Source organism: Nematolebias whitei, chromosome 11 (assembly GCF_014905685.2).
Source record: "Nematolebias whitei isolate Nwh7 chromosome 11, NemWhi1, whole genome shotgun sequence".
Lineage (NCBI taxonomy): Eukaryota > Metazoa > Chordata > Actinopteri > Cyprinodontiformes > Rivulidae > Nematolebias > Nematolebias whitei.
This window is the reverse complement of record NC_056508.1, coordinates 5,265,959-5,276,663: the sequence shown is the minus strand read 5'-3', so window position 1 is coordinate 5,276,663 and position 10,705 is coordinate 5,265,959. Positions and strand designations below refer to the sequence as shown.

The 10,705-nt window shown below is 43.6% G+C and overlaps 1 protein-coding gene across 4 annotated transcripts in view; it reads left to right on the top strand.

Moving 5' to 3' along the window:
• The window catches only part of jph2 (junctophilin 2), an 88,399-nt gene that overhangs the window by 13,385 nt on the left and 64,309 nt on the right, over positions 1-10,705 (top strand). For all 4 annotated transcript variants that reach the window (XR_005187144.1, XM_037684648.1, XM_037684646.1 and 1 more), the window contains exon 2: positions 6,056-6,869. Coding sequence is in view for 3 of the 4 variants with exons in the window: in XM_037684648.1 (XP_037540576.1) it covers positions 6,056-6,869 (814 nt within the window). In the remaining variant the exon portion in view is untranslated. The remainder of the gene's footprint in view (positions 1-6,055; positions 6,870-10,705) is intronic.

Sequence of the window (10,705 nt, the reverse complement as noted above, 5' to 3'; positions counted from 1 at the left end):
GGTCAGTACATGGTCACATGGTCAATACATGGTCACATGGTCAATACCTGAGTGAGGCTGCAGAACATTGGCACCAACTGGTTGACAACCATAGCTTGAGACTGTAAGACCAGACACAAACCTGTGCACTGCCTGGATTGACTATATGACTCTGCCACATGCCTGGAGACTGGAGTGCTGCAAACTATAAAACATAAAATGTAAACCAGGAGGCTTGTTTTATCATTTATACTATTTTGTTCTTCACGTGCATGCGTCGGTTTGCTCTGGGTACTCCGGTTTCCTCCCACAGACCAAAAACACGTACTGGCTGTTTGGTTAATTGCTAACTCTAAATTGTCCCTAGGTGTGAGTGGGATGGTGAATGGCTGTTTGTCTCAAACAGGAAGAAGTGGCTAAAGATACTGGATGGATGGGTATTAGCTAAAATTGTGTGTGGTAGTAACAGAGTCATTCACAACACATACTCTGAGAGTTTGACCAAAACTGTTGTAACTTTGTCATTTCTCTTCATAAGATGATTTTACTTAAATCATCTTATGAATCATCTTACAGCTTTGGCTCAAAGGGTTAGATGTGCATTTCTTCAAGGAATGGGTTATTACCAGTATTACCAGTAGTTTTAAACTGGAGTCATTAAAGTTCATTCATTTTCCCTCATGCATGTTTTAACATTATACATACAACAAACTTTATTACAGATTTTGGATAACTACCAAAAACACAAGTACATAAATATGAAAATAATAATGTAATACAAGTTCAGTATTTGTCCTGGAATTACTAACTGTCCAACAAAAGAGTATGCTGCAGCACATTATGACGGTTTCATCAGTCTAGAAACATCTAGCAACACCTCGTCCTGTTGGATCGCACCAAGACCATCTGAAGAACCATGCAGGCAAATGCCTGAGTGAAGCTCAGATCAGCCTGTGATCCTGCAGCTCATTAATGATGTGAGTGTAACCAGAGGAAACGACCACCCTGCTGCTGTCAGTCAACCTCTGCTCTGAGCTCCGTGGAAACCAAACCCTGAAAACCTTTCCTTTTTCTAAACAGCGTATGCTATGAAGGAAGTTCTTCTTTTTACAAACGTGCAAAAATACAATGTCTTAAATCCTATTCTAAATATATATATTTTAAAACATGAGCAAAAAAGGGATTGAATGATTAAAAACATACTTAAAACTGGAGAAACTGCATTTTCTGTGAAAATGCAGCATGGCACTTAGAGCTGAATGACTGCTGCCATTTACTAAAGAAGCTAAAACTGACTTGGTAAAACTAAAGTAGCAGAAAAATGGATGGATGATGGATGGATGGATGATGGATGGATGATGGATGGATGGAATAAAAGGCTAGTTAAAATAGCTAAATGCTAACTGGAAGCTAAAAATAAAAAAAGCTAGCTTAAAGCTAAAAGTAATATTTTCCACCGTACCCATCGCGCTGCCCTATAAGTCTCATCAGTCAAGTCAGATTTATTTATAGAGCACATTTCAGTCCACACATGTCTGTTAAAGTGAAAAAAACCCATAAATAAGTCGCATCTATTATGCGTCACCATGGACAACCTGGAAATGTGGGCCGGTGTTGTGCCAAAAATCGATCGGCTGCCAAAGGGCGGCTGCGGGAGCGTGCACGGGAGGACTTTAACAAGATTAATACTTAAAAACAATTATTTGTTTGCTCGACATTATAGTAAAGGTGTGTCTCAGTTGAACTTTTCCTTAACAAATGCACTTCATTGGTCAAATTAGCTGCATTTCTCCGATGCAGCAAAATGAAGCTGACTTGACGGTTGCTCCAGGTGAGCTGGAAGAAGTTGGCAGTCTATGGCAAGCCGATTGTGTCATTAATAGCCACTTTTTACCTATTACATGACACAATGGCATGCCATACACCTCGAGTGCCATCTAGCGGCTGAAAACAGTAGTGTTCAATATCCTGATGCATGCTCAATAATCCAGGTAAAAAAATCTATAAAAGTTAAATCTGGTCCTCTGGACATTCAAAAAGCAAGACAAAGCAAATCAACAAAAAAATGTAGAAACTTTTCGTCTTTCATCCGAGAGACTTCCTCAGTCTGAGGTGCTGTTTTCAGCTCAGTCTCTTAAATAGCACCTTCTTAGAGTGGATCAACCAGTTTTGCTGCTGACAACCAGAACCAGCTGATCACATGCTCAAGAAGGACCATCAGCCTAACAATGGATCATTAACACACTGATGGCTGTTTACTGTTCACAGAGGGCTGAGTGATACTAGCAATCACAGCATTGTAAGAGGGGGACAGTTGAACACGGAGGCCTCCACCCCTGTTTAATGATGGACGATTTCTTCTCACAAAGATGGCCTCCTTTACTCCTCTCTCAAACCATCGTTCCTCTCTGTCCAGGATGTGAACATCTTCATCCTTGAAAGAGTGACCTCTGGCCTGGAGATGAGTGTAGACCGCAGAGTCCTGGCCTGATGATGTTGATCTTCTGTGCTGGTCCATCCTTTTGGCCAGTGGCTGTTTTGTTTCCCCGATGTAAGACTGATCACCCTCCTGACACTGAACAGCATACACAATATTACTCTGTTCGTGCCGGGGGACTGGATCTTTAATGCATTTTTAGTACTGTAGTGTTCAATATTTTCAGTCAGAATGAATGAAAACGGTCATATCTCAGTCAAAAATTGGTTTATAAAGATGGAAAAATCCATAAATAAGTCGTCTCGGTGTAAATTATGAAAAAAAAACTGTGGCTTATAGACCGAAAAATACGGTAGTCAATGGCTGGCTGAAGGCTATGATTTGCAAAGGACTAGATAAAATGTAAAAAATAGTATAGAAGATAAAAACAAAACAATAAGCAGAAGCAGATTTTAAAGAAAAACTAGTTGTTTTTTTAAAGTAATTTAAGAGATCAATGTCTTTCTTTGTTGGAATTTTTTGTAAATAAAGGTAAATATATCAAAAAGTATAAACATTACAAAAACCAAAACTCATTGCCTCCATCTCCTGACTGAAGTGAACATTTATCATTTATTATTATTTGAACTGCACAAAACATGCAGAAGTAGTTAGTTTGCAAAATTCTCAGAAAATGTAAATATAATCGAGTGAATGCTGGATTAGTATTAACACTAATAAAAACGTATTGCTACTGTATGTTCATTAAACGTGAGGAGTAGGACGTGCTGGTTACTTTATGAAATGCACACGAAGTATAAAACCCTGAACTGTACTCCCTCTGATTATCAGTGAGTTATTGCATCTTCACACCAAAACAGGTTTTTGTAGAACAGAGCTACTGAAGGGACAGTTTTTAATGTCCCTTCAACTTCTGCTCATAGTGTTTTACCCCCAACTCACACTTTAGTCTCTGTAGAAGAAGCTGTTGGCCAAAAATCATCTTACAAAAGCAGTTTCCCTGACTCATCAGCTTCGAGCCACGTCTACTGGAGGCAGTGGTGCGTGTGCGTGTGCGCGCGTGTGTGTGTGTGCGTGTGCGTGTGCGTGTGTGTGTGTGTGTGTGTGCGTGTGCGCGCGTGTGTGTGCGTGTGTGCAGAGGGGGTTGTTGAGGTGATAGCGCAGATGTCAGGATGTAATAATAGCCCCCAAGCTCAATGCCCTGCTGCCCTCACGGGTTGAGGCCTAGCTGTAATCCACACGTCAGTTTTAGCTTGACAGCAGTCCCTTAGCTCGCTCCTCAGCGAGGGGATTAAAGACTAAAAGAATTTCAGGCTAAAAATTACTCTGACATTGAATTTTGATGACAACAAAGTTATTAGAAAGTCTGTTAGCCTTGAGAAATGCTAAACTGCATAAACTAGCTAGCGTGCACAAGCTGACCGTTGCTCGCATGCTAACGTTTGCTAATTAATTAGCCTTTATTACAGTTTGACTGAAACTGACCCACTGCTGCCAGAAAGGTTTAATAAACTGCCACAAAACGTGTATGCTAATGAGACATTTGTCAGGCCCTTTGTATTTTCATGAAATAGTTTATTTTATGGACTGCTCTTGAGCGTTTCAATAACCTACAGTTTTACAAATATAAAGGAGTCAACAGCTAGTCAGAGTGGGACCAGCTGCACTTCAACTTTCTAAGGAGTTTAACGACGACTCCAAAATCACAGCAGCTCAACCCATCGTTATTTTATTGACTGCAGCCTTTCCTTCCTGTCAAGTAGCTGCTTTTGTCAGATTCACCTAACTTATTCCATTTTGCAGCACCAATTAGTTGCATGTTATCTTGGTGTTCAGTAATGACAATAATCATTAACTAATCATAAACGTCTTTGTAAAAAACTGCAAAGCAAAAGTGACAGCAGGGTAAAGGTTTAGAAAATAATGTTTGCATGAGCCCACTAATGAAACTGATGGAAAAAATGTATATACATAGGATATATACAAAGTACTATATGTTGTGGTAGTAAAGATGATCGGCTTATTTCAGAACATGGCCTTGAATGTGCACACGCTGCAGGAGACATTAACAGGCACCTGATGGTACACATCGGTGCCAAGGACATTACCGCGCATGTGCAGATCTACGGTATCTGTGAGAGGTCAATATTCAATATTGCTGTATTCACAGGCAATATTCTACACTATATACATGTTTCTACTATGCAAGAAAAACACCAAGTCACAGTATTTTGTCTGATACTGTCCTGACCGTTCAACCCGTTAAACAAAACATACTTTTCAGCAGATGAGCCGAACTGTGCAGGTTTCTCTCAGCTAGTTGGAATGTGAAGACGGAGGCTGCGCGGGGGAATCTTCCTTTGTTATAAATAATTACAGCTTTGTGCTGACAGTCAGAAAGCTGCTGGTCATGCTGTAAGGATGACACTCTGCTGGTTTTGAGGGTGTTGTTCATTTTGTATATCAGTTACGTGTCTTATCCAAAGTTGAGCCTTTTTGAAATCGTTCTGACTTGGAAAAGGCCGTTCATGCTTTTATCACTTCAAGGCTTGACCACTGCAATTCCCTACATGCAGGAGTCTCCCAATCCTCCATTAGACGCCTTCAATTGATCCAAAATGCTGCAGCTCGACTCTCAACCAACACCACTGGCTGTGACTGAGTGGTTAGAGCAGTCGTCCTCCAATGCAAGAGTTGGGGGTTCAAATCCACCAGCAGTCACATGTCAAAGTGTCCCTGGGCAAGACACTGAACCCCTCATAGCCTCTGATGTGTGTCCCATCAGTGTATGAATGTGATCTAAAGCTCTGATTAGTCTCTTTAGAATGATTTGTTCAATTAGCTTTGCAGAGATCTAGTATAGAGCTGTCTGAATGAGTACATGAGGGCACAGATTGTTGTGTAAAGCGCTTTGAGTGTCTTGAAATAAGATAGAAAGGAGCTGTATAAGTACAGTCCATTTACCATTTACCTCCAGACGTGAGCACATCACCTCTGTTTTATTTTCTCTCCACTGGCTTCCAGTTGATTTTAAAATTAAAATCAAAATGTTATTATTCACTTTTAAAGCTCTTAATGGTCTTGCCCCACTGTATCTGACTGATCTCACAGCTGTTCGTGAATATAGGAGAACACTGAGATCATCCATTACTTTGCACCCAGACTCTGGGACCAGCTACCTCAGGACTTGTGCTCCATCACTGATATGGACCATTTTAAGTCTAGACTTAAAACCGTTTTATTCAGGCAGGCTTTTAATACCTACTAGTTCTTTGGCAATCTTGCTATGTTTTAATTGTTTTTAATTTTTAACTGTTGTTGTTTTTTTTTATTCTTAAATGTTTGTTTCTAACTTCTGTACCGTGCAGCACTTTGTGCACCTTTTGGCTGCTGGAAAGAGCTCTATAAATAAAGTTTGATTGATTGATTGACGATTGTATGTAAGGTCAATATCTTTCTCTTTGCAAGTTTGTTTAGTACATTTATGGTCAAACTTCAATCATGAACTCCTGAATAATTATTTCAATTTTTTTTTTCTTACACATACATTTGAGATTGAAGTAAAACATTTTTCCAGTGGTTCAATAAGCTTATAAGCTCTTATCTGTTGACTTACTTCCTTCTTTTGGATGTTTTCAGGTACTTTCCAGGGTCAGTTCACTGGTGGGATGCGGCATGGCTACGGCGTTCGTCAGAGTGTCCCATATGGCATGGCAGCAGTTGTCCGCTCCCCTCTTCGTACCTCCTTGACTTCGCTTCGCAGTGAGCACAGCAATGGCACAATCCTTCAGCAGGACATCCCTGTCATCACCACCACCAATGCCTCAGGTGAAGAGACACCTGTCACCACCCCTACCCAGCTGGGACCGTCTCGTGGAGGTTTTGCCCTCACTCTCCAAGTGGACCCTGAAGCTGTGAAGCCTAAGAAGAAGGGTCTGTTTCGCAGGGGCTCTCTGCTGGGTAAGTTAAAGAAGTCTGAATCCAACACATCACTGTCCAGCCAGAAGAGCAAGCTTAGCTTCCTGAGGACAGAGTCAGCTCTCAGCTCCAATGCCAGCGACACAAACTCCACCATCAGCGGGGATGAGAGCCTGGCAGGAGCTGAGGACTTCCCCCCAGTGGAGGCTGACATCGACGCCACCACCACAGAGGTCTACATGGGAGAGTGGAAGAACGACAAGCGCTCCGGATATGGAATAAGTGAAAGATCCAGCGGACTGAAGTATGAGGGCGAGTGGCTCAATAATCAGAGGCATGGCTATGGCTGCACCACGTTTGCCGAGGGAGGGAAAGAGGAGGGCAAGTACATGAATAACATGCTGGTGAAGGCCATGAAGAAGAGGGTGATCCAACTGAAGGGAACTAAGATCAAGCAGAAGGTGGAGCGGGCGGTAGAGGGTGCACAGAGGGCTGCAGCCATCGCCAAGCAAAAGGCAGAGATTGCTGCTTCCAGGTAAGAAGAAACAAAAAAGTAAAATACATGTTTACTTACATATCTGGTTGGAATGATTGGTACAATGATACTTCTATCATGGCAGTAGCTGTGCATTTTGCCTACACTAATGCTGACTGGGTTTGTTGAGTGGCTCATTATAAAGTTATTCTTTTCTATTTTCACAATATGCATGACATATGTTCATTGAAATCAATAATCCAGACACAATATGGGTCTATTCTAATTCAGAATCATGCTTTTGTGGCCTCATGAGGGTTCTGACCTGCTTGGAGTCACTTTTACATCTAAACTGTCTGGCACATGACTTCTGCCTAGTTTTAATCTATTTTCAGACCCAATTTTCTGCTATGCTAAATATATACTGCTGCATGTTTATAATTCTGTGCAGAATGTCTTTGTGTGTGCTGTTCTTATCAAGCATCACATTTGTTCACAATGCTCACCTCTTCCTTTCAGATTTCCATCAGTATAAATGTTTTTGCAAAGCTTTTTTGACAAACTAGTAAACATGTAATAAGAACAAATTCCACAAATATAGCTGGGTATTTCACTTTGAAGATTTACCAAATCATAGTTGTTGATTTCATGTGAAACAAATGGAGCAAACCAGAGCCCACCGAAAGACACTTTCTACAGAGCTGATGATCGGGAACAAGGTCTGTCTAACATTAGCAACATATTATTAGCTGTTTGCTGAAGTCGTGGAACAGAAATGTCAAGAGTGTGAGAGCAGAGGGGGTGGGGGGCTACACCCAGACCAGCAGTGCAGGCAGACGGGGTCCATTTGTACTTCCATAACTGTAGAAATACAGCATTAAATTATTTAAAGCTGAGGTGTTGATTTGTCTGTTTGCCTTTTGAAATAATAATTTTTAACAGCAAAAATAAAAAATTTTAAGCAAATTTGTGTGTTATATTTAGTCAAAGTTTTTGTATCACTCTTCTTTACAAATTATTTTTACTGTGCATATTTTTATTATTTTTACTTTTTCTTTAAAAAAAACAAAAAACCTTTCCTTCCTGTGGGCCCACCACCTGCAGGAGGGTGCATGATGCCATGGGCAGTGGCTGAAGGCGTGGACCTTGGCGCTCTGACTCCAGCTTACCAAAGCTGGCTCTTGGGACATGGAATGTAACCACTCTGGCGGGGAAGGAGCCTGAGCTTGTGCGCGAGGTTGAAAGGTACAGATTAGTTGGGCTCACCTCGATGCACAGCATGAGCTCTCTGGACCTTATTCCACTCTGGAGTTGCCCATGGTGAGAGGTGTTAAGATGGTGTGGGTCTACTCTTAGTCCCCTGACTTGGTGCCTGTGTGTTGGAGTTTTCCCTGGTAGATGAGAGGGTGGCTTCTCTGCACCTTCGGGTGGAGGGACGGGGTCTGACTGTTGTTTGTGCCGGCATGCCAAACAGCAATTTAGAGTATCTGGTCTTCTTGGAGTCCTTGGCAGGGGTGCTGGAAGGTGTGCCAACTGGGGACTCCTTTATTCTGCTGGGGGACTTCACTGCCCACGTGGGTAAAGACAGTGTGAACTGGAGGGGCGTAATAGGGAGGAACGGCCTCTCTGATCTGAACCTGAGTGGTGTTCTGTTGTTGGACTTCTGTGCTAGTCATAGTTTGTCCTTCACAAACGCCATATTTAAACGTAAGAGTGTCCACAAGTGCACTTGGCACCAGGACACCCTAGGTCCTACTTTGTAGATCAATGATTGTCTTTGTAGTTGTGTCATCTGATTTGCGGCTGTTTGTTTTGGATACTCGGGTGAAGAGAGAAACTGAGCTATCAACTGATCACCAACTTCTAGTGAGTTGGGTCAGATGGCGGGGGGAAGATGCCCGACAGACCTCGTTGACCCAATGTGTAGTGAGGATTTGCTGGGAATGCCTGGCAGAAGAATTTGTCAGACAGGTCTTCAACTTTCATCTCCAGGAGAGCTTTAACTGCATCCCAGCTAAGGTGGGGGACACAGTTCGAGTGGGCCATGTTCCACACCTCAATTGTTGAAGTAGCTGCCTTGAGCTGTGGCCGCAAGGTTGTCAGCGCTTTTTGCAGTGGCCATCCTCGAACTCTGTGGTGGACACCCCAGGATAGGGATGCTGTCAAGCTAAAGAAGGAGTCCTATGGAGACTCCAGAAGAAGCTGAGGAGTACTGGAGGGCCAAATGGTCTGCAGCTTTGGCTGTTGCTGAGGCAAAAGCTCAGATGTAGGAGGAGTTCAGTGAGACCTTGGATAAAGACTCTCTTTCAGCTCCAAGGAGATTCTGGCAAACTTATCAGGTGGCTGAAAAGGGGCAAACAGCACTTTATTAACACTGTTTTCAGTGAAGGTGGGGTACTGTTGACCTCAACCCATGATGTCGTTGAGAGGTGGAAGGAATACTTCTCTGACCTTCTCAATCCCACTGGCACGTCTTTCATTGAGGAAGCTGAGTCGGGGGACTTTGGGGTTAGTCTGTCCATAGCCCATAGTCCATTGCTGAGGTCGCCGAGATAGTTAAAAAGCCCAAAGGTGACAGGGCTCCGGGGGTGGATGAGATTCACCCTGATTTCCTTAGGGCTCTGGATGTTGTCAGGCTGGTTGACACGCCTTTGCAACATCGCGTGAACATTGGGGGCAGTGCCACTGGGGTGGCGGTTCCCCTCTTCAAAAAGGGGGACTAGAGGGTGTGCTCCAATTATAGGGACATAACTCTCCTTATACTCCCTGGTAAGGTCTATTCAGGGATACTGGAGAAACGAGTCACATTGTTGGTTGAATCTCAGATCCAGGAGGAACAATGCAGGTTCCATCCTGGCCGTGGAATACTGGATCAGCTCTTTATCCTCACTAGGGTCCTTGAGGCATCATGCGAGTTTACCCATCCAGTCTACATGTGTTTTGTGGACATGGAGAAGGCTTTGGATCGTGTTCCTCGAGGTACACTGTGGGGGGGGGGGGGGGGGGTACTCCATGAGTATGGGATTGGTGGCCTGATGCTACGAGCTGTTTAGTCCTTATACAAGCAGTGCAAGAGTTTGGTTTGCATTGCCGGTAGTAAGTCGGACCCCTTCAGGGTGGGAGTTTTTCTCTGCCAGGGCTGCCTGTTGTCACTGATTCTGTTCATAACTTTTATGGACAGAATTTCTTGGTTCAGCCAGGGGGCAGAGGGAGTCTGGTTTGGTGGCCTCAGGATTCCATCTCTGCTCTTTTCATATGATGCAGTCCTGTTGGCGTCATCGTGCCGTGATCTCCTGCTCTCTCTGGAGTGGTTCGCAACCGAGTGTAAAACGGTTGGGATGAGAATCAACACCTCCAAATCTGAGGCCGTGGTCCTCATTTAGAAAAGGGTGGATTGCTCTCTTTGGGTCGAGGGTGAGATTCTGCCTCAAGTGGAGGAACTACTTTGGGTAGTAACCGAAAGAATGAGATTGCGGATACAGGCAGTTGAAATGCGTTTCCTCTGTAGGGTAACTGGACTCCCTTAGTGATAGGGTGAGAAGTTCAGTTATTAGGGAGAGACTCAGAGTAGAACCGCTGCTCCGCCACATCGAGAGGAGTCAGTTGAGGTGGTTCATGCATCTCGTAAGGATGTTCCCTGGGAGCCTCCCTAGAGAGGTGCTTTGGGCATGTCTGACTGGGAGGAGACCCCGGGGAAGACCCAAGACACGCTGGAGAGGCTATGTCTCAGTTGGCCTGGGAACACCAATCCTCCCAGATGAGCTGGAAGAGGTGGCTGTGGAAAGAGATGTCTGGGCCTCCCTGCTCAAGCTGCTGCCCCACAAACTGACTTTGGTGCAAATAGAAGATAATGGATGGATGGATGGATGGATGGATGGATGGATGGATGGATGGAT